The sequence below is a fragment of the Stegostoma tigrinum genome, chromosome 8 (genome assembly GCF_030684315.1).
Source record: "Stegostoma tigrinum isolate sSteTig4 chromosome 8, sSteTig4.hap1, whole genome shotgun sequence".
Lineage (NCBI taxonomy): Eukaryota > Metazoa > Chordata > Chondrichthyes > Orectolobiformes > Stegostomatidae > Stegostoma > Stegostoma tigrinum.
The window spans coordinates 52,786,924-52,812,282 of NC_081361.1; the positions used below are offsets into that span (position 1 = coordinate 52,786,924).

Here is a 25,359-nt window from a genome sequence, read left to right on the forward strand (position 1 = left end):
ATTTAAATAGAGAGACCTTGCAAAACCCAATGGCACAGAGGGACCTGGATGTCCCAGTACATGGATCACAAAAAGTTAACAAATAGGTAAGCAAATAATTCAAAGACAAATGAAATGTTGGTCATTGCGATGGGAATGGAATATAAAAATAGCAAGGTTTTACTGCAACTATCCAGGGCCTTGGAGAGACCGCATCTGGAGTGATGTGTATAGGTGTAGAGCTGGATGAACACAGCAGGCCAAGCAGCATCAGAGGAGCAGAAAGGCTGACGTTTTTGGCCTGGTCAAGCAGCTCGTCCCCGCCTCCCTAACCCGTCCTTCCTCCCACCTATCCCTTCTTCCCGCCTCAAGCCCTACCCCCATCTCCTACCTACTAACCTCATCCTGCCCCCTTGACCTGTCTGTCCTCCCAGGGCTGATTTATCTCCTCTATTTACCTCACCTTTAGTGGCTCCATCTCCACCTCTTTGACCTGTCTGTCTGCTCTCCACCTATCTCCTCCTGTATCCATCTACTATCTGCCTCACCTCTCTGCCTATTTATTTCAGAACCTCCTTCCCTTCCCCCATTTCCGAAGAAGGGTCTGGGCCTGAAATGTCAGCCTTTCTGCTGCTTGGCCTGCTGTGTTCATCCAGCTCTACACCTTGTTATCTCAGATTCTCAAGCATCTGCAGTTCCTACTATCTCAGATGTGTATAGTTCGAGTTTACTTATTTGAACTTGAGTATAATTATGTTATCGGCAGTTCAAAGAAAATTCACTTGACTCATTCCTAGGATGAAGGGCTTTATTTCATCACTAAAGATTGAACGGGTTGGGCTTATACCCATTGGAGTTTAGAAAAATGAGAGATGGTTGTATCAAAACAGGAGATCCTGACAGAACTTGTAGGTTGGATACTGGGAAGATGTTTTGCTCTCCTGAAGGCGACTAGAGCTGGGGATACAGTTTAAGAATAAAAGATTTCTCTTTTAAGGTGGAGATGGAAGTATTTTTCTCTTAGAACATTGTGATTCTGTGAAATTCTCTTCCCCAAAATGCTGGGTTATTGAATTTATTCAAGATAAAGACAAGGATGTTACAAAGCAGATAGGAAAGTGGAGTTGAGATTGCAACTGGATCAGCCATAATCTTACCAGATACCAAAGTAGCTCATATTCAATTTGAATATTCCCATGCATTCTAGGCCTTAAACTCTTACTTTAATATATCTCACGAATCTGTATATTTATCCTGCTACACTTTGTGTGTGTGTATACAGGCAAATTCTTGACATTACAGAACATAAAGCCTCCATAAAACGCTCATGCCTATACCATGCAATTAACAACAATTGGCTCTCCTAAATAATACTTGTGTATCTAAAAGACTTTTAAGCCAAGCTCCAAAATCTGCAGGTTTTGTAAAATTAGAAAAGCAAGGATCTGAGACAATAGAGTCACTGGCTTAGACATAATAGTACTGGAACCCTGCATTCACCATTCTTATTTTGGTAGTGCAAGAGGCAAAGGGGGTGCGTAGAGGCTGCTGCACATGTTAAGTGCAGCTGCCTTCCTTCAAATCCAATTTTCATGAGTAGAATGAGCTATAGGCCTTCAACCTGTTGGGAAAAGGCCTAATGTTTTTAGAGTTCTTTGGAGAACTATTGCATCTTTTTTGGATAAACCCAGGGAAATCACAGAGAGTGGGGGTGTCCTGTAGGTGACATTAGCTGATATTTAGGAGAGGTCAATCATCTTGGTATTGTAAAAGTTGATATGAAAATGCATAAAATAGGATAACCGCATCAAAACTGTTAAGCCATCAAGGCATTTCGCAATGTAAAAGCAAAATCAGTTTTTGCTATTTCATTCTGTCTGTTGACTTAAGCCTGAGGGTTATTGTTACACAATTTGTGCTACATGACTAATTTCACAACCTGACATGTCACAATGGGCACAAAAACAAAGTTGCTGGAAAAGCTCAGCAGGTCTGGCAGCATCCAGAGTTAACGTCTAAAAAACAGAGTTAACGTTTCGTGTCTGTTGACCTTTCCTCTGAATAGTTCCTTCAGTTTTTATGTCACAATGGGTGCCTGTCAGTTCAGTTTTATTAATATCTCCAAATGCTTACAAAGTCTTCCAAGTGGGGCTATGAATACAGAATCTTGTCATAATAAGGAAATAAGTAGTTGCAGCATATTAAAGCTAGTGAATGGGTTTTATTAATGAGAGTGTATTTTTAAAAGAATGCTGAATTCACCAATAAACATTAAGAATTTTACCTTCCTTCATCTCAGCATAATTCCTGAGGTCTACCCACAGTTGCTGGGTGAGTTGACAGGAGATTGTGAGGGCAGAAGGTTAAAGGTGGGAGTCATGGGTTGGCATGAGTTTTCTCTAATTTGGCATAGGGCCGGTAAGGTCCATGTGGGGTGAGTAAGTGGGTAAAGACTGGCATTAAAGGGATGAGGAGCCATGGTTTGTCAGTAAAGGGCATGAATTAACAGGGATAGGGCATGGCAGTTGTATGAGGGTTGTGAAGGCCAGTATGTCGTCATACTTAGTACAAAGGAAGATGTTTACGCTTGTTGGATGTCAATCAGGTCAGCCATTACATACCTCTGCATGACTTCTTTCGTGTCCTGGGTCCAACTATCTTCATTTGCTATTCTTTTCTCATAGCTGAAACAAGGTACTTAAGCACAGATGCCAGCCTGTCTGCCACCTACCTTTGCATCAGGCAGCATCCCATTTCATTCCGTAGTCCTGGATGGACATTTGCTCATTCGTAACTCTGTGGATCGAAAATCTAACTGTTGAGGCATTTCATTCAAGTCTGTTTATGGAGTTTGAATCTTCCTGACTGTCTATTCCCAAAAGTGGGGAAAAAAATTAAGGCCGAATCATGAAAAGTTAAAAATGCTGCAAGTGATAGAATTGATTTTTCTATTAATAAGTAAACAATCACAAGCATGCACATATTGTTTTTATATGTCTATATTAGTTATTGCAGACAGATAATACAAATCCAGGCTTTTGCTAGCTCACACACATATAACAGACTTTGAAGAAGTACAAAGTAGTATCTTAGGAAGAATTTCACACCATTAGCCTTCCTCACTGTCAAAATGTTCATGGCCTTTGCATGCTATTTCTCCATAATAGCGAAAGCGAAGTTTCAGAAGAGGCCATGCTGATATTATGCAATATGAGCTTATGTCAGTGACCTCCATGATGCTGTATATTTAGCATTGGAATGAGTTTGCCTGCTTGTCGTGCACAAAGCTAAAGGGGAAGTTTGAACCTGAAGAGAACATGTGTTTGGGTTGCAGGTTAAAACCAATAAAAATGTGAACACACTTTGGAAACTGACTCCAATACCCTGAATTTTACATTTAAATTGAATATATTTGGTTGCACTGGAGTACGGATGAGGAGCCAGCACCTGTATTAGCTTGCTGTTGGACATCCTGCAGCTAGACAACAAAGAATTTGGGGGTGCAGTTTACTGGAGGCATTACTTTAATCACAGTTTGTATGGGCAGAAAAAGCAGAACAGCAGCCCTTCCAGAGCCTTGTTGTCATGTCAGATGGTTGTAAACATCTTGAGCTCCCTTGAGAAAGCTTATTCTGTGCTGGACCTGATGATCTCATGTTATCAGTGACTATCCAAGTGTTCACTACCCTCAACTGCTTTAGTTCTGCATTCTTCTGCTAGTGACATTTTCGGGATCTCCCAGCTGATAGATGAATACGAAAGTGGTTTCTTAGGATTAGCAACATTGAATGTGACAACTGAACAAGTGCCACATTTGAATCTTTGGATGACTCCCCCCAAATTCAGCATGTCATTCAACACACACATTGCAGCCTGTGCACCCCCATATCAACCAAGAATTTTCAATAAATATGGGAGCTTCAACTCTATCCAATTTGCAATGTGTAGGTATTTTTTAATTCGCCTATTCACATGTTTAATGCTACATTCCAAGCCTCTTGGCTCAGAAGTAGGGCCACTGCCATTGATCACTGGTAAAAGATTTCCAGTTTTGTGCAGATTTCACAGAAAACTACAATGACGCCATCATCCTGTACTTCCTAACATTTTCAGAAGTGCATTTAGAAGTATTGTTCCTAAGGAGCTTATTGTTCCAGTACTGTGACAAACTGGTACTTGCCCAGCAATGTGGAAATTTGACTATGTACTGTACAGAAATTGCAGGACCAGTCCAACTCAACCAATTTCTGCCTCAGTCTACCCTCAATCATCAGCTAAGTGATAGAAGGCATCATCAACAGTGCTATCAGATATTAAATGGCATTTGCTCTGCAGTAGCTTGCTCACTCTCACTTAGTTTCCGCTCTGCAAAATCCACTCTGCTCCTATTTTCGTAGCAGCCTTGATCCAAATATGGATAAAACAGCTGCAGTAAGTGGCTGCCCTGACACTAAGGCAGCGTTTAACTGTATTTGGCATCAAGTTTCTCTAGCAACACAAATCAATGAGAATCAGGGAAAACTCTCTATTGTTTGTCGTCATACTTAGTACAAAGGAAGATGTTTACGCTTGTTGGATGTCAATCAGGTCAGCCATTACATACCTCTGCATGACTTCTTTCGTGTCCTGGGTCCAACTATCTTCATTTGCTTCGTTCATCACAACGTCTAAAGTTGAGATGTTCACTGACCCTGCAATATTTCAGCATGATTTGCGATGTCTCAGATTTTTAAGCTGTTCATATCCAAATGCAATTCCAGCCTGGGCTGGTAAGTGGCACATAATATTGATGCCATTCAAGTGTTTTGCTAAAAATATCTTCAACAAAAGAGACTGCAACCATCACTGAAGTCCCCGCTTTCAACATTCTGGAGGTTAACATTAACCAGAAAGTGAACCGGACCAGACATATAAATACTGGGGCTGTAAGATCAGGTCAGAATCCAAGAATTCTGGTATCCAGGGTGGTTCCTGAGTTATATTGTTAGTGCAGGTACAAAATGATATTTAGACTAAAGATTTTGTGTCAACCATGAGTTTGTAAATGCCAATAAGTAAATGGTGTAGCATTAATAAATGATTTTACATAGAACATAGAAAAGTACAGCACAGTACAGGCCCTTTGGCCCACGATGTTGTGCGTGGAATAATCCTAATCCAAAAATAAAATAACCTAACCTACATTCCCCTCAATTCACTGCTGTCCATGTGCATGTCCAGCAGTCGCTTAAATGTCACTAATGACTCCGCTTCCACGACAACCACTGGTAAACTATTCCATGCGCTCACAACTCTCTGGGTGAAGAACCTCCCTCTGACGTCTCCCCTATACCTTCCTCCTAACACCTTAAAACTATGACCCCTCATGGCAGTCAATCCTGCCCTGGGGAAAGGTCTCTGGCTATCGACTGTATCCATGCCTCTCATTACCTTGTACACCTCGATCAGGTCACCTCTCTTCCTCCTTCTCTCCAGAGAGAAAAGTCCGAGCTCAGTCAACCTCTCCTCGTAAGACAAGCCCTCCAGTCCAGGCACCATCCTGGTAAACCTCCTTTGCACCCTCTCCAAAGCCTCCATATCTTTCCTATAATAGGGTGACCAGAACTGGACACAATATTCCAAGTGTGGTCTCACCAGGGTTTTGTAGAGCTGCAGCATAACCTCGCGGCTCTTAAACTCGATCCCCCTGTTAATGAAAGCCAAAACACCATAGGCTTTCTTAACAACCTTATCCACCTGGGTGGCAACTTTGAGGGAGCTATGCACTTGAACACCAAGATCCCACTGTTCCTCCACACTGCCGAGAATCCTGCCTTTAATCCTATATTCAGCATTTAAGTTCGACCTTCCAAAATGCATCACTTTGCATTTATCCAGGTTGAACTCCATCTGCCATTTCTCAGCCCAGCTCTGCATTCTGTCAATGTCTTGCTGAAGCCTGCAATAGCCCTCGATACTATCAACAGCACCTCCAACCTTTGTGTCATCAGCAAACATACTAAGCCACCCCTCAACCTCCTCATCCAGGTCATTTATAAAAACTACAAAGAGCAGAGGCCCAAGAACAGAGCCCTGCGGGACACCACTCAGCACTGACCTCCAGGCAGAATACTTAGCATCTACAACCACTCTCTGCCTCCTGTCAGCCAACCAATTCTGAATCCAGACAGCCAAATCATCCTGTATCCCATACATCCTGACTTTATGAATGAGCCTGCCATGGGGAACCTTATCAAATGCCTTGCTGAAGTCCATGTACACCACATCCAGTGCTCGACCCTCATCAACCTGTCTCATGACTTCCTCAAAGAACTCAATAAGATTTGTAAGGCATGACCTGCCCCTCTCAAAACCATGCTGACTCCCTTTGATCATGCTATGCTTTTCCAAATAGTCATAAATCCTATCCCTCAGAATTCTTTCCAAAACCTTGCTGACTACAGACGTAAGACTGACTGGTCTGTAATTTCTAGGGATTTCCCTATTCCCTTTCTTGAAAAGAGGAACAGCATTTGCCTCCCTCCAATCTTCCGGTACGACTCCCGTGGAGAGTGAGGAAGCAAAGATCTTCGCCAACGGCTTAGCAACCTCCTTTCTCGCTTCCCGGAACAACCTAGGATAAATCTGGTCTGGCCCTGGGGACTTATCAATCTTAATGTTTGCCAAAATTTCCAGCACATCAACTTCCTCAATCTTGAGCTGTTCAAGCCTGTTTTCCTGCTCCTCAAAGTTCTCATTCACAACAAGGCCCCTTTCCTTAGTGAAAACTGAAGCAAAAAACTCATTTAGGGCTTCCCCTATCTGCTCAGACTCCACGCACAAGTTCCCTACGCTATCCCTGATCGGCCCTACCTTCTCCCTGATCAATCTCTTATTCCTCACCTATTTTGTAAATTTAATTTTGATACTAATTAATGAAAAGCAATATTATCTGAATAATTGTGAGTGTGAACGATTATCATCACATTGTGATTATGATTTTAAAATAGTGCCATGATTGTTTAGAAAAAAGAAATGATATCCCCATTGCTGTTTTATTTTAAAATGTGTGTGAATATACAAACATACGAAATAAGAGCTGAAGTAGACCATTGAGCCCTCAAATCTGCTTCATCATTCGATAAGATTACAGCTGATCTGTTTCTGGTCCAAATTTCAAATTTGCATCTACCTCTGAGAACCCTCAATTCTGTAAGGTAACAAGAATCTATCTACCTTTGCCTTAAAAATATTCAATGTCCCTATCTCCACTGACTTCTGGGCAGAGTGTTTCAAAGTTACATAACTGTCTATAGAGAAAAAAAAATTGAAATGTGGCCTCACTAATGCTTTGTGTAACTAAATCACAGATTTTACTTTTCATTCAATTCCTCTTGCAATAACCGATAGCATCATTTGTCTTTTATACCTGCACGCAAACATTTTGTGACTCATCCACTGGAAGACCCAAAGTCCTCTGCACTTTTGCATTTCACAACCATTCACCAAGTAAACAATGCTGTCTTTTTTTAGTTCTTTTTGGCAAAGTAAACAACTTAAGTTTTTTACACATTAAACGTCCACTGTCAGATTTTCACCCATTCAGTCAATCTATCTATGTTCATCTGCAACCTCCTATGTCTTCTTCATAATATACTTTCCAACATATCTTGGTGCCCTAGAATGATGTCCATCTGGGTCTGAATGCTTATCAGTCTGCAGCTCCATCAGTTTGCTCAATACCACTTTGCTTGTGGTTGTAATTTCGCCAAGTTCCCTGTCCCACTTCCTAATTTACAGCTAATGCTGAAATATTTTTGTAGCCTTAATAGTACATATGGAAAAAGAATTCAGAAAGCAATTGATGTAAGTATAACAATGTAATCTCTTGCTGATATCTTTTTAATACAGATTGGAAGTTGTAAAAATGTAACTGTCATGTCTTTACGATCAAACAAACTGGAACGGTTGCCTGAAGAGATTGGACAGATGCAGAAACTGAAAGTGTTAAATTTAAGTGATAACAGGTAATGCAAAATCTTGATGTTATAGAAAATCAGTTGAAATATATGCAAAATCATCAGAAGTGTATATAATTTCACAGCAATTTCCACTGCCCATGTCATATGGACATCAAAAGAGAGTTCATACTCCTGTCACTCATAAATCTTGTATCACTATCCTAATATAATCCCTTTCTAGACAGAAACTTTCAAACTACTTGTATACCAGTTTGTGAATTTAGAATACTAGCCGTTGAAAACATATTTGAAAATAAAGTTTATAGAGGACGTCATGACTCAGTGTGTGTCCATAGAGTACACATTCTTGTTCTCAGTTCCTTTAACTATGTATTTCTTAATACAGTTGGCTGTTCCAAGAATAGCAAAAACTAAGTTAGTCAAATTACCAAGTTAACATCAGTCACCTTCTAGCTAATAGTGTTGAACCAACATTCCAAAGCATTGACAGAGACTGCCCTCTCAGTTGCAGGTAATGAATACATGATATGAAAAAATGTGAGAGTGATAGAGAAAGGTTAACTAATTGAACAGTGTCTTACATTAAAGGTAGAGTTGTTATAGTCTTACTAAGTGATAGGGCTGCTCTGTCATTAGAGGGAGATGACACGCAGTGGTTTTTAACCCGAGGGTCGTCATGCCTCTGGAGAAGGGTCCTTCATGGTAATCTTGGCTGGTGTGAGAATTAAACCTATGCTGTTGGTGTCACTCTACATCACTAACCAGCCATCCAGCCAACTGAGCTAACTGACCCCATGTCATACATTACAGTGCTTATATGCAGAATCTAAGATACAGGTTAAATTCAGCCTTACAAAAAAGATGAATGATATGGCCAGAGCAGTTAGAGCTAATTCTAGTGTTTGGTGTATCCACACTCAGGATGTTGACTAGCCTTACCGTGTCAGGAAGATACAAAGAATCAGCCACTAACAACCACCTATTTGTCATTGTGTTAAAGTATTCAAACAGCTTGACATCAAAAATTACAAGGGTTATCTCCCAGAGTTGAAGCATTAGCACAAGAAACCCGAAATAGATTGCAATATGATAGTCATTTATGAAATAAGATTTCAGTAAATTCTTCTGAAGTATCTGTCAAGACATTTAATTTTTGATTGTTGTCCTTGGTAGTAATGACTTTTTTAATGCATGTGATTGTACAGAATGATGTATTAATATAAAATGGGATGCATCATGCCATCATATCATAGCTGATGCATTTAATTACACTGACCCATTTTAAGTCGGAGGCATGCACAGTCTACCAACGATTACCTGGTAGAAAATTGGGCAGGAATTATGTGGGTAGGAGTCCATGCCAAACATAACATAACCCTCAAATCAAATGTTGCTAATTTGGAAATTCCTCAATCTTGGATATCTCTATTATTGTTTTTGCTCTATTTTATATATTAGAAGTGCTGGTTAGACACAACCTAAAAGCAGTTCTGTCCTATAAATGGTACAATGGTGTTTCAATGCAATATGAAAGTGGAATTCTATCAACAACCCATTGTCTTAATGCGTGATGTACCAAAGGGTGAGTTCTTCATGTTAAACCTTACCAGGATTTGGTGAATTTTAACAGATAAGAATTGGTAGTGAGTGTGAAGCACAAGGTAACTCCACAGGTTTATGGCACATTGAAAGATGTGTATTGTATGGTTTGCAGCTGCTTATACTATGAACTTATAAATTTGCCTAAACACTGAAGATTGTCTTTGAATTGTGTTGGTTTTAATTGTTAAAATAAAATGCATAGGTGACATCTTCAATTCACATCTTTTATAATTTCTTGTGAAGCTTGTGATAGGGTTAACTTATAAGTAAATGTAAGCTGTAATGCTACTCAAAAACAACCACAAATTAAACTCCAAACTCTCATGCCAGTCAAAACATAAAAATGGAAGATATCCTCTGAGTTACCCTTCGTGTTAATTAGTAGGTTGAGAATATGTTCTTGCATTTTTAAGATTTGAGGACATTAATACACTAAGGTTAATTAATGACTGCCACATTCAATGCGGGAGATTTATGCAAATGACAAATTTGGTGGCATTGAAAAGAAATGGGTGAATGCAGTATTTCCAGAGGCCTCAGAAACCCTTGTGTGTTATTTCTTTTTCATTGTTAAAACTTAATCCATGTTCAATACACACAGAATTATAGACTCAGAATGCTTTCAGCACAGATGGAAGCCATTCAGCCTATAATGTCCATGCCAACATTCGACAAGAGCCAATCAGTCAAACCCATAGCCCCAAAATATTTCTTTCATCAGACTTTCCCTTTGAAAGCCACAGTTGAATCTAACTCCTCCACAATTTCATCTAGTCAATTCAAATCCTAATCACTCTCTCAATAAAACATCTTTTCCTTATGTAATTTAGGTCTTTGGTCATTCAGTTTAAATTGAAGCTCTCTGGTTGTTAATCCTGCTGCCATTACAAGCAGTTTCTCCCTATCTGCTCTTTCCAGACCCATCATGATTTTACAGACCTTTGTCAAATCTCCCTTCAATCTGCCACAAGTCCACCCATTCCACCACCCTGTCTATTCATCAACCAATATTACCCCCACAGTTCACATAACTTCCAAATTTACACGTTTACACATTTTGTATTTGGTCTTGAGTAGGACAAATTTAAAAAGAGATGGAGTGTGTACATCAAGTTTTTGTGAACTTTGCAACCTTTTTAGATTTACAATTAGTCATGTTGTATTCATCTTGCCCCTTAGTTTGCTTTGACTTACCCAAGCTGGAGATGATTTTTTAAAAAAATAAACCCAACGAACCAAAATCAACCATCACAGTCCCAGGTTCACACTTCATGGATGCTTACCTTTGGAACTTATGTACTGAGTATTGATTAACTCTTCAACCACAGGAAGAGAAATGGGGTTGGGCATTCATATACAGCACAGGAGCAGATGAATTACCATTCAATGATTCATTAAAACATGATTACTTGGTGAGGTGTTTCCATCGTCCCGATGTGTAGTTTTGATATTACTGTAGGTGGGTAGATCCAAAAGCTGGAAGCCTGTTCACTCCCAGTTAAAAATTCAAAGTCCAATAAATAATTCAACACTTGAATAAAATTGTAGACAACGTGTACAGTTCCATAATCAGTATACTAGTGCAATGGGAAAGAACAAATCACTATAGATGCTTTCTGGTGAGCAAAGGTCTGAAGCAACTTGGCAGAGCTGCAGCTCGAAGTCTACTGCTAAAGTTGCAGCATTCTGTAGTATGCTTCTCTGCTTGTAACTTACATTACTTATGTAGTCCTTTGGTACAAACTTTGTTGATTTTGGAAGGTTCTAAGCTTACAGGAGTCTGTGTCAAATGAGGCTGTGAAGAAGTTTGACAGCAGCACAGAAGTGCGTACTGAACTAAATGGGGATCATATAGAAGGTTTCTCCTCCTTTGAGGAGAACGAAGCAGAGAGGAGTCCAGCTGTCCTGAGACAGCAACATCACATCTGCAATCAAACAAGACTTGGAAATTCTGAAAGGGCTAAAGATCAATGAAGGCTATGGAGGTGCCACCAACCCTGCTGACAGATTACACTGATTATGCCTCTTTCTCTCCCAAGTATTTGGATCACTTTGTAGAAGGCCTTTCAATGATAGCAGTCACACAATTAAATAAAGTAAATGGTGAGGAGACAGCTTCAAGCTACATCAAAGGGCAACCAATGCCCACTGATAGCCAGGTTACTGTGGTCTGTAATCCCTACATTTCAGTATACTGCTCTTTGTCTGCAGGGGAGCTTTGTTGAATGTCCCAATTTTTTGCAATGACAGCAGACGAGGACAACCAATCCAAGACATTTTGGGAAAATGCAGATTTCCCAAAAAACACAAAGTGACTGTGTTGCAATCAAAGCACTCATAAGTTAGCCAAGTACTTTTGTCAATCATCATGGATTTCCCTTGCTGATTGTACAGATCATCTGTGATTATCAGCTTGGTAATAAAAGGTACCCACTAAAGTGGCTTCCATGGCCTCTTGAGGCAATAGTGTAACTGACAGAGGGGCATTGGAGCTGTAGTCATCATCAGCAGCGCCTTAAGAGGAGCCACAAGAAGCAGACAACTGCCATTCATTCACCAATACAAGGTTCGATCAGATCTCCCTGCTTACTGTAGATGAACTGGAACCATGCTAAGATTTCAGGTGGCCTATCCAACTCACATTGGCAATGTCTTGCTGAGGTCATTGACTGTGTCTGAGCTTGGTAGTCTGAATACAAGACCAAAAGCCTTTAATACTCCATGAGTGTTGCCAGTCTGTCGATTGGGCAGCTACATGTACTAAGGGGAGAGTTGGGCTCCTCCACCTTCCTTGACAGGGCTCGCAAATTCTCTGGCTTCTCCATCAGATTTCAATGCACCTTTGGTTGAACCTCTAGCATTTGTTACCTGATGGATGACTCCAGAATCTCATCTGAGGTTCAGCATCATCATACTCAGCCACCTTTCTCTGAGTGTCAGATACTTAACATCTTTTCCCCTCCTACACCATATTATGGTCGCCTTCTGGATTCCTTCTCTGTCAATTGACCCTTTGCTGTTAGTACTATGGTGGTTCCTGTTGCATAAGAAATAGGTACTGGAGTAAACCACATCACATCTGCACCCCTGTTCAATACAATTCAGACAAATCTTCAATTTCAACTCTATTTTCCTGCTTACCTTTCATTTCTCTTGATTTCCTGAGACTCCAAAAGCTCTCATTCCTAGCTTTAGATGTATTCAGCAATGAAGCATCCCCAACCATGTGCAGTAAAAATGCAAAACTCATGGAATGCCTAAATTTCTCTTTGGGCCAGTCCTAAATGATTAGCCGCTTATTTGTGTTCCCATGTTCCAGATTCCCTAACAAAAGAAGTGCATCTCAGTTTCCACTCTACAGTGCACGTGATTTGGAAGTTTCCGGTGTGATGACCCAACTTGTGTTTCCCTTGTCTAGCACTATACTTAAATACACCAGGCAGCCCCATCCAATACATAGCCTCCCATGTGGCATCATTACTGTCCCATGTGGAATGTAGGAGGTCATTTGCCCTGATCTGATCCTGCAGGCAAGAACAGGGTAGTAAAGTGGCTCAGTGGTTAGCACAGCTGCCTCACAGCACCAGGGACTCAGGTTTGACTCCACTCTCAGGCAACTGTCTGTGTGGAGTTTGCACATTCTCCCCGTGTCGGCATGGGTTTCCTCCGGGTGCTCCGGTTTCCTCACACAGTCCAAAGATGTGCAGGCTAGGTGGATTGGCCATGCTATATTGCCCATAGTCTTCAGGGGTGTGTTGGTTAGGCGGGTTGTTGGGGGATGGGTCTGGGTGGGATGCTCTGAGGCTCGGTGTGGACTTGTTGGGCCGAAAGGCACATTTCCTCACTGTAGAGATTCCATGATGAATACAGTGCTGCCATCTCATCCAAACTTTCTTCATCTTAAGTGTCAGGTCCATCTCATGGAGAAGAACACCCACCACTCACTGACAGCCTGGAGATAAAACTGTGGAGCTCTAGGTATACTCTCTCTTTACAGCAATGCCAGAGGAATCTGGGACTTTTTGCACTGGAGTGTCAGAGATTGGGGGTTGACCTTCATAGAGATTTATAAAATCATGAGGGGCATAGAGAGGACGAATAGAAAATATCTTTTCCCTTGGATGGTGGTGTTGAAAATTAGGCGGTGTCTTTTTAAGGTGGGAGAAGCAAGATTTTAAAATGACCCGAGCAGCAACTTTTTTTAAAAACACAAATATGGCTCATATATTGAATAAGCTGCCAGAGTGGATGCAGATACAGTCAGAACAATTAAAAAACATCTGGATAAGTACATGAATAGGAAATGTTTGGAGGTATATGGATCAAACCCAGGCAAATAGGATTAGTTTGCTTTGGGAACATGTCGACATTGACTAGTTGGACTGAAGGGTCTGTTTGCATGCTGTATAACTTTATGACTGTGTAAGAAATTCCAGTTACATTTTGTTATTTCCTCGGGGACGTATGGAATGTATGATCCTCTTTTCCATAGCACTATATGATAGGTACCCACCTTCTCCTCCTCTTTATCTGTGAGATCATAAAGAAAGGCTGAATACTCATCCATTTCCGTTATTCTAAAATCATGACACAGACAACAAAACCTGGATTTCTCTGTGAGGCAGATGGCCTATCAGTTGTATCACTAGAGGGGAGCCTCTTATGCTGATGAGGTGAGAAGCGCATAAAACACCTTAATGATTAAGTTAGTCACTATCACAGCTTAAATTCTTAATCAGAGCAGGTTAACCAACGGTGATAATACCAGGGTGTTAAATTCTCAAATAGGACATTTGCACTCACCCCACGTTCAGACACATATCTTTAATTGAAAAACTTAATCAAGCAAGACCGAGGGTGGAAAAAGTATATTAGCACTGAGAATGAGCAAAGAGACGTAAAACCTGAAAAATAAACAGATGTTGAACTGGTTGATTTAAGTTATTTGTGCAAAAGAGGAAACAAATTAGACAAGCAATTCACCACAACAATCACACATGCCTTTTTAAAAGTTGAACAGAATACTGGAGATGTTTGTGATTTAAGCCACATTTCAACAATGAATATCTGAGGAAATAGGATGTAATTAGATAGATGGTGCCTAAATGTACTGGTGTGACATATACTTGTCTAATTAATTATCTTAACTTGATTTATCTGCTTTTTTCCCCTTTAGAATATCAGCTGAAAACTGAATTTCTTTGAAAAAGTATCTTTTTAAACAGTGAAATTATTAGTTCTGTCGTACTTTGTAAAATAATTCAATAACATAAATGTTTGTATTTATGACTTAAAGTTTAAAATCTGCAGAAGCAGGATTGAAGCATCTGCAGTAGTCTGCTCTTCCACTGGAATGTTAGTTGTTTGACAGACTGACTTTTAAGTAGTTTGATTACAATGATTTTTAAACTATCAGAAGCTTGAAGCTTAAAAAAAAGCAAGAGATGAAACAATGTGAACTGAATCTAACAAATTCTCATCTATATAAATCTTTGCTTTTTTAGGTTGAAGAATTTGCCATTCAGTTTTACGAAACTTAAAGAGCTAGCGGCATTATGGCTATCTGATAATCAGGTAATGAACCAAAAACAACATGGAATGAAAACAAAATCAGCTTCCTAAAGTAAATTAACTATATTTTAGGATCAGGCTGTAGGAAAATCCCTACTCAATCTTCTCTGCTAAATTAAACAGAAGTGACAAAACTAAATTTGTTATTATGCAGATTTGGTAAAAGTAGCAACCCATCTTTAGATGTTTATTTTTAATTGAGAAATCTGTTGGTGCACAGCATGATGAAAGTTGAAAAACGTGTGTTAGCATTGGGGGCACATGAAAAGTAGTAACATCTGTCAGTCATGAGACAAACAACAGCACAGATTATGTGGAACAAAAATAAACAGCAGGGCAGGAGTTTGAATGAAGGAAGAATGAAAAAGGAAACACGACAGGCATGAGAAAATGGTAAAATCAGGGGAACAGAAAGAGCAAGAGATACAAACAACAAGAAGAGGAAAAGCAAGAGAATGCAAGGAAGATAATCGCAGAATCAAATGCAAGAAGAGAGAAAACACCAGAGTGTATTACAAAGGAGAGTGTTAGAATGTATTTCAGGATAGAAATAATTGGGCAAGGGAGAGGAAGAATGAAAACTGGCATTGACTGAAAGTAGATGAAGATGAATGGAAACTGAATGACAAAGGAGAAATTGATGGCAAAAGAGGGGTTGTAAAAGGGTGACATATTTGAGGGAAGGGTGAAATGGATGGCAGAATTTATGAGCAGAACTGAAGGAGAAACTAGAATTCTTGGTGGGAGTGGGGACCGTGTCGGGCCCAAAATGGCAATACCAGTATTATTGGAGAAGGCGTGCAGTGATAGAGTTCTATGACAGGCTGAGGGGCATTGGGAGGCAGGGAGTACTCTGAACTGTAGGGGATCAAAAAGTGGCAGCTTGCATAAGGAAGTGGAAGAAAGTGGCAACTTAATAAAGGGGAGAAGGATGTCAGCTTGAAATGACGAGACAATATATACTGAATGATGTGAATGAAAATTCTGAAAGGTCAAAACTTTGATGTGCAATTTCGCTGTGATCTGGGTCTAGATGAGCTAGACTGCCATTCTGAAATGCAGCAAAAGGTGAATGAGTGAGTAAATATTTATGTAACTTCAGAATGAGTGATTCAATTGGGAATTTTTCAAATTAAAAAGCAACTAACTGTAAAGTATCAAAGTGCCCAAAACTAAACATAATTCACCATTTGTAGTTTAAAAATCCTTATCTTGGTGGTTGATGCAGGGGCAGAGAGCACCTGCAAACGCATTCAGTTTTGTGTCTTTAAAATCTTATTTTTCCTGAGGGATGATCTTTAACTTCCAGCAGTGCCAACCCGCAGATTGTAGCAGTTTAGGTCAGACTTGTTATTAAACTCTGCATAATTTACTTTTAGAAGCTAATGGATTGCAGGCAAAGTCTATAAAGATCACTGAACCATTACGACCTGCTTTTGATCACCTGCAGAAATTAAATCAGACATTTTTTTTAATAAAACACCTGAAAACAATAATTGGCTTATGGAGCCTATGCTACTCTACAGGGTGCAATTTCAAAACTCCCATCATTCCTATCGCCTCTTAACTTGCTGATTGTGAAGCTATTGCTGTAAAGGACTAGGCTAGTCAGTGTCATGAATAAGAAACTTGATTTAGGCAATAGAAGACCACTAGAACAGTTTGATCTAGTTCTCAAGTCTAACCTCTTTCATGTATCCTTGGGGTAAAGGACATTGGTCTCTGAAATTAGGACTCATTGCAAGTCTTAAAGCATTCACAACTGCTACCAATTTCTACCCCATAATACTCTGCCTGGTTTCCCTGCAGGATAGTGCACAATCTATTTATTTTCACAATTTATGTGAGCAAAATACAACCAATCACTTACCCATTTCGAGGTGACATTATCTTTCAGCTTAATCATAATGCATTTGGAGGTTTTGACAGCACTGAATTCCTGCTGGTTCTCTGTCCCCTCATATGTAGCTTTTCAACTGCCGTCTCCACACTCCTAGCTTTACTGTTTCACAAGCTAAATTTCATCTTTTCCCCCTTTACCCTATCTTGTCTCTGCAAAGTACTTGTTTAAAACCCATTAGACTCTAACATTTCCATGTTCTGATAAAAACAGAATGATTGGCCTGAAACATTAACTTTCCTCAGATGCTGCCTGACCTGCTGAACATCTCTAGCATTCTGTTTGGTTTTTCTTACAGATTTCCAGCATCTGTTTCACACTATTTCTTAACTGACAGAAAGCAGCAGTTTAGTGGTGAAGTATTACTAGAATATAGAACTTAAATGCTGGAAATCTGAAACAAAATAGGGGTAACTACGAGATAGTCCTTTGTGTCATTTACATTTACACTTGAACTCAGAATGGTTTACTTGAAAGCATTCATTCCCCAAGTTCACTATAGTAGATTTAAAACTGGCTTTTTAGTCCCAGTTCTTGTGTATTCTTCAAGGGACAAACATAAAATCTGTCTTCAGTTCAGGGTATAATTTGTGAGGGTTGGGGTGGCTTGCTATTGAGCAGATGTTCAATAGCCCCTCATTGTCCTTGTAGCCGTTCTCTTTGAAGTTTCTTTTCCCACTTTAGGTGTTGCATTCCATCTGTCCCTCTCTCTGCCGACTGCTGCTTAATTTAGATCCATTGCTATTTTTGGTTCTATCAATGCTGTTTTGGAACAGAAGAGAATAGAGCAGCCTTTATTGTCACATGCACTCAAGTACTGAAGTTCAGGAGTACAGTGAAAAGTTTACAATGTTGCCTCTCATGGCGCTAACTTAGGTACAAATCTTAGATACAAAAAAAAAGGAATTAAAAAAAGAAATTGCATTGCCTTACGGTGATTCATTGTATAAGTTAGAAATAAGATACAGTTAAAAGGATAAACATTACATTGCAGTAGCTCAGCACAAGGGCTTCCAAATGTTGCCTGACCAGCCTTGCAAACCACTGACCGCCCATGCCAGACCCCAGTCCAACAACCCTCCCCATTCCACTCCATGCCTCCAGCCTGCTCTGCTCCAACTCCCAGCTGCTCCATGGTAAATTCTCATATCAGAAAAAAAACACTTTAAACATCTTACAGGAAGAAAAGGAGGGGGGGGAAAAGTAGTTGGAATGATGAGCCCCAGGCCGAGGATACCAAACGCTGCCATCTTACAAAAAGCACATTTTGGAATTACATTTAAAAATGTCCACAGTACTGTGGATTTCTGACCTGTGGTCAAAACAATGTGAACTTGCCCACTTTGGCAGCAAGAATGAAAAAAAAAGACAGTGTATGATAGAATGGAGAGAATAGCAGAATCTGTAGTACAAGTGTGATCTAGTGTCCCCAAGCCTCCACTTGGTTTACCCGATGTAGAGGAGGCCACAACGGGTACAGTGGATGCAGTATACCACATTGGCAGATGTGCAGGTGAACGTCTGCTTGATGTGGAAAGTCTTCTTGGGGCCTGGGATGGGGGTGAGGGGGGAGGTGTAGGAGCAGGTGTAGTACTTCCTGCCATTGCAGGGGAAAGTGCCGGGTGTGGTGGAGTTGGAGGGGAGTGTGGAGCGGACGAGGGAGTCACCGAGAGAGTGGCCCCTCAGGAAAGCAGACAAGAATGGGGATGGAAAAATGTCTTTGGTGGTGGGGTCTGATTGCAGATGGCAGAAGCGTCAGAGGATGATGCGTTGCTTTGCAGAACACCTACACTCGGTTCACAACAAACAACTGCACCTCCCAGTCGCGAACCATTTCAATTCCCCCTCCCATTCATCAGACGACATGTCCATCCTGTCCTCCTGCAGTGCCACAACAATGCCACCTGAAGGTTGCAGGAACAGCAACTCATATTCCACTTGGGAACCCTGCAGCCCAATGGTAACAATGTGGATTTCACAAGCTTCAAACTCTCCCCTCCCCCTACTGCATCCCAAAACCAGCCCAGCTCGCCCCCGCCTCCCTAGCCTGTTCTTTCTCTCACCTATCCCCTTCTCCCACCTCAAGCCGCACCCCCATTTCCTTCCTACTAACCTCATCCCGCCACCCTTGACCTGTCCGTCCTCCCTGGCCTGACCTATCTCCTCCCTACCTCCCCACCTGCACTCACCTGTACTGGCTCCATCCCCGCATCTTTAACTTGTCTGTCTCCTCTCCAACTATCTTCTCCTCTATCCTTCTTCGATCCGCCTCCCCCTCTCTTCATATTTATTTCAGAACCCTTTCCCTCTCCCCCTTTTCTGATGGAGGGTCTAGGCCTGAAACGTCAGCTTTTGTGCTTCTAAGATGCTGTTTGGCCTGCTGTGTTCATCCAGCTCCACACTTTGTTATCTTGGATTCTCCAGCGTCTGCAGTTCCCATCATCTTTCACTCTCAGGTTGAAGGGCTTATCTTGTGAAGAAAGTTTGAACAGGTGAGACCACAAAGAGATCAACCATGACCTTATTGAATGGTAGAGCAGGCTTAAAGGGACAAATGGCCTATTCCTACTCCTATTCCTACTCCCAAGTCCTTTGTTCCTAAAATAGAAGATCTGTTGTAAAGTGAACAGCAGGGAAGTTTGAATGTTAAGGGAGATGATGATACAAAGCAAAATAAAATGAGACAATTTAATTTAAAAAGTAGAAACAGTCCAGAAGAGTTGCAAAGGTAAATAGGCAGAATCAGAAGGCTGTAAAGTACCTAATTAAAAGACCAAATGACGTAACTCAAGCATTCACTAAGCTTCATGATGAAAGAAGCCGAGGTCAAAATCAGAAAGGAACAGACAATTGAAAAGACAGAATCTCAGAATAGTTACAGTTTAGGAGTTAATTTAGCCCGTTGTTTCTGCACTGGCTCTACAAATATGCATTAAATGTTCTCGTCATTTTCTCATAACCCCTCACATGAAACTGCCTCCACCAAATTTTGAGGCAGTGCATTTCAGACCTGGCAATCATTTTAAATTTGTGCCTTCTTATTCTTGATCCTTTTGAGTGTGGACAGCTTCTCCCTGTCTGCTTTGACAAGACTCCTCATAATTCTGACATCTTCAATGAAATCTCCTTTTGACCTCTTTTTGCCAAGGAAAACAGTCCCAAATTCTTAAAATTATCCTCATAACTGAAGCTTCTCATCTCTGGAATTATTTCCATAAGCCTTTTCTACACACTTTCCAATGCATTCTCATCCTTTCTAAAGTGTAACACCCAGAAATGTGTTATCTGTCAGCTATTTCAACCAATTTGCTAATAACCTTGAAGTTCTGGACTAACTTTCTCTAAGTTTGCAATTTCTTCAAGTTTTTTCATCCACAACCTTTGATTTTTTTCCTCTGCATTCCAAGATCTAGATCATTGATATAAATCAAGAAAACCAAGTGCCCAATCCTGATCCCAGAGGAGCTTCAACACAAACCTTTATCCAGCTTGAAAAATATCCATTAACTAATATTCTCTGATTTCTAATATTCAGCCAGGCAACAGGAGATTGGAGGTTATGAACTGAATAGACATGCTCTGCAAAGCATTCAACAATCTGTGTTTGGTCCCTTCAGCGTAGAGGAAACTGCACGATGAGCAACAATTAAACTAAATTGAAAGAAGCTGAAGTAACTTGTGTTTTTTTTAATTTGAAAGAGTGTTTGGGTTATTGGATGATTGAAAGAGAGGAGATAGAAGAATGGATTTCAATTGGAATTTATTTCCAGATATTGTAGGTGTAGGGATGGTTGGGGTGGGCAGAATTCATTCAGAATTCAGGGAGTACAATTTAAAATGTATAGGAGAGATTACATGAAAAATAAAGTGATTAGGTTGTGTCATATTTGGAAGAAGACAGAACGATCATGTTTTGCAACTTTTTTTCCTTTATGTCTCTCAGAAATGGTGCATCTGTCGAGGAAACTGAGCATATTTTTCTCTAATTATGAAAAAATAAACTATGACATCCAATTTGCTATATAGTTTATAACCTTTCTAAAAGGACAAAGAAACCTACAACACAGGAACAGGCCCTTCGGCCCTCCAAGCTTGCGCCGATCAAGATCCTTTGTTTAACTTGTCACATATTTTCTAACTGTGTCTGTGTCCATTTGCTCCCTGCCCATCCATGTACCTGTCCAAATATACCTTAAAAGACGCTAACGTGTCTGCGTCTACCACCTCCACTGGCAACGCGTTCCAGGCACCCACCACCCTCTGTGTAAAGAACTTTCCATGCGTATCTCCCTTAAATTTTCCTCCTCTCACTTTGAACTCATGACCCCTAGTAATTGAGTCCCCTGCTCTGGGAAAAAGCTTATTGCTATCCACCCTGTCTATACCCCTCATGATTTTGTAGACCTCAATCAGGTCCCCCCTCAATCTACTCAACTCTCTTCATAGCTAGCACCCTCCATACCAGGCAACACCCTGGTGAACCTCCTCTGCACCCTCTCCAAAGCATCCACATCCTTTTGGTAATGTGGTGACTAGAACTGCACACAGTACTCAAAATGTGGCTGAACCACAGTCCTATACAACTGCAACATGACCTGCTAACTCTTGTACTCAATACCCCGCCCAATGAAGGAAAGCATGCCATATGCCTTCTTGGCCACCCTATTGACCTGCGTTGTCACCTTCAGGGAACAATGGACCTGAACACCCAGATCTCTCTGTTCATCAATTTTCCCCAGGACTTTTCCATTTACTGTATAGTTTGCCCTTGAATTTGATCTTTCAAAATGCATCACCTCGCATTTGCCCGGATTGAACTCCATCTGCCATTTATCTGCCCAACTCTCCAGTCTATCTATATTCTGCTATAATCTCTGACAGTCCCCTTCACTATCAGCTACTCCACCAATCTTAGTGTCATTAGCAAACTTGGAGGAGCAAAAGGAGCTGAAGAATCGCAATTTTATGGTTAGTTACAAAATAAAAGTTGAATTTATCCTGATTCACTCAGTGTTATGTACCCTTAACCATATTTCTAAACCTATATTTTCTTCTGAAGAATCATTTTCCAATGCTGGTCAATCGTGTTTAAGAAGTAGTCATGTCCTTGCTGTAAAAGACAACATAAACTGAGAATATCTATTTAATTGTCTGCTCCCCAAAATGATTGTCCAACCTGAATGTGTTCTTTCTCCTTGTGTCTACACATCACTCTGCACAATCATTCATTATTTTAATATTAATTATTTTTAATGCCTTTGCTTTTCTATTAAGAGAATAGTTTCTGTGTAATTGAGCTTACCACCAGCTTCCAAAGGGATTTAATTAATTTTAAACCTGACACCAGATGGTTCAATTTTAATTTAAGAATGACAAATAAATTAAACCACTTCATTAGTTTAAACTTCAGACTCATGACTTTATTAATGTCCTGCAGCGTGATAAATAACAAAAGGCATTGTAGTATCTGCTCGTTAAATGAAATGGATTTCAAAGCAAGGTTTACTGCATATTCATTTCAAGTCTTTAGGCTATACTAAACTGGTATAATCAATTAATAATTCTTGAAGTGTTGTCAGTGCTTTATAGGCAGTTGCAACGTGTCCCACAAACAACAATATTTTTATTGGTGGCAGAATGGATAGCGTGGTCTTAGACACTAAGACAGTGCCTCTACTTTTCTTCAGATAATATTCATGAGATCTTTACATCCAACTGGACAGTCAAGAGAGGGTTCACCTGAGAGACGGCACATATGACAATGCAGTACTTGATTGCTCCTGCGTTGCTCACTTAGATTATATGATCAACTGCGTAGTGTATGATCTGACAACCTACTGATTTAGAGGGGATAGAGCTACACCAACTGAACCTACTAGGCATTTAGTCTAAAAATTGGGGCAAGATCTTCACCTCTGTGGTGGGAAAAATGTTGTACCATTACCCAAGGGCAGTCCTACCATCGCCACGTCTTCTCACTATATTTTCTTCTCTGTGAGATTTTCCAGTTTAATTAAATGGCTCATTGGTTCTTTAACTGGGTGAGTGCTAGAGATGGGAAACCTCAAAATCTTTAAAAAATATATTAATGAGCCCTTGAAATTTCATAACATTCAAGGCTATGTGTCAAGTGATGGAAAGTGGGATTTTTGCAGATAGGTCATTGCAGACTCGATGCCTTGAAGGGCCTATTCAATATTCTACGTATTTTGTTAAATTGGAAGAATTGGCAGGGAGGATGCATGAGCTACCAAAGCATAATTGGCATAACAAAAGGGGAGGAGGGAATATTAGAAGGCATAGGTATTATGAGAGATAATTGTTAAGATCTTTTAAGCTTAACCTATCAAATGATAGCCAATTCCTTAGCAGGGTACTCCCAAAAGTCACATTAACTGGTAAAGTTCTTATGTGCTCCAGTCACAATGAAAATAGCTTGGATGACATTCAAATTTACCCCGTTGTCATAAAATGGCAAGCCCAACATCTTTATTGGGAGCAAAATTTTAAATATGAGTTTGCAGTGTCATTTTACTCAAGCTTGGTACTATTCTAGATGGTTGCAGGAGAAGAAGATTCAACTCAATATTTTTGGTATTGACAATGTAAAATTATAATTATCACTTATTTCTCAAAGATAATTGCTAAAATTTCAGTATGAAGTTAGCAAGCTGAGAATTTGATTAAGATATGGATATTCTTGTTTTAAAATTCCTTGCCTTTTGTAAATGCATTACGTTTCCTGTTAATGTTGCTGATACAAGAAGTCAGTTGCTCAATATTATCAGGGGCATATAAAGGACTAATTTTTGGCTAATTTCATTTTGTGGTTCAGGACAAGTTAACTAAAATGTCTCAGTGATGTCAATACCATCTAATGACCATCCTTATTCAGCAAATGGTGAACAGGGGCTACTACAAATTGATGATCAGACTTTTCAATCATGTTGTTCTCACAGAAAAATTACAGAACTTAGCACCAATGAGCAATAATTGCCGCAGAATTGGCTAGATGGTTATCGTGAGCCATTGTGAATAGAGGTTTTTCCTGGCACTCCACATTCCTGTTTTATTTGCATACTCCAATAATAAAAATAAAATTCCAAAATTATCATATGGATAGAGCATCATTTCTTTTCCAAGATTGTAAGAAAAGGAAACAAAAATCTAGCGTTCTTGATGCAAATCAAACACATCCATAATATCAAGCAAATACTTCACTTAAACAGAAAAACAAAGAAGTAGGACTATGCATTTCCAATGCTTAGACACTAAAGCCTTTTACACTACCCAGTAATTTTTAAACTCTTATGTTACAATTTTTTGATAAATGTTGCTTTTTAATGTGGAGCACAGAAACCTATAGAGGAGAGTATGAAATTCAACTTCAGTTTCGGGCCTAAAAACATAAGGAAAAATTGAGTGGAATTAATTGCGCATGGAAGATTCACTACCACCTCTTCGACAGTCACCAATGTCAAATCATTACATTTTCTGTTCACAGAAGTTGTATCAGGAAAATAATGAAGTAAATAAAAACAGAGATTCCACAGACTGGAAAAGATAGCATTAGTAGTAAAGGGATACTAAGAAAATTATGGGAGCTACAAACACAAAGAATAATAGAAAAAAGTGCTTGCAAGGAATAATAAGGAAAGCAAAATTTATTGCCAATATTTTAAGGAAGGGGGATAGCAAGCTCTTAATGTCAGACAACAGAAGATACCAATATTGATAATCAGAAGGCAAGAAACTCATTCAGTAATTGTTTTGTGTCGGTCACCAAAGATCCTTCCAAACCCACGACCACTTTCATCTAGAAGAACAAGGGCAGCAGATAGGTAGTAACACTGTGACTTGCAAGTACCCCTCCAAGCCACTCACCATCCTAACTTGGAAATATATCCCCACTGCTTTATTGTCACTGGGTCAAAATCCTGGAATTCCCTTTCTAAGGGCATTATGGTTACACCTATAGTACATGGACTGCAGCAGTTCAAGAAGGCAGCTCACCACCACCTTCCCAAGGGCACCTGGGGATGGGCAATAAATGCTGGCCTAGCCAGGACACCTACTTTCCTCGAGTGGGTTCTTAAAAGCAAAGTAGATGATGATAAAATAAGAAAGATACAAAGTTTTTTTGTTTTTTAAATCAAGGAAATTAGCCCAATTCAATACGAGTAAAACAAACAGATGATATAGAAATGAATGTGATTTAAGACCGAAAAATCTCCAGGACCTGATGGTTTCCACCCCAGGATAACAAAATAAATTGGTGCAGCTTAGATGCTTTCAAATTTCTAAATACAAAAATTGTTCTTCAGCTTAAAAAAACTCTAATATCAA

General features: G+C 39.9%; 1 protein-coding gene across 17 annotated transcripts in view; it reads left to right on the top strand.

The window, feature by feature from the left end:
- Positions 1-25,359, top strand: part of lrrc7 (leucine rich repeat containing 7) — a 617,590-nt gene that overhangs the window by 487,195 nt on the left and 105,036 nt on the right. For all 17 annotated transcript variants that reach the window (XM_048539168.2, XM_048539169.2, XM_059647884.1 and 14 more), the window contains 2 exons: positions 7,870-7,985; positions 15,047-15,116. In XM_048539168.2, the coding sequence (XP_048395125.1) occupies positions 7,870-7,985; positions 15,047-15,116 (186 nt within the window). The remainder of the gene's footprint in view (positions 1-7,869; positions 7,986-15,046; positions 15,117-25,359) is intronic.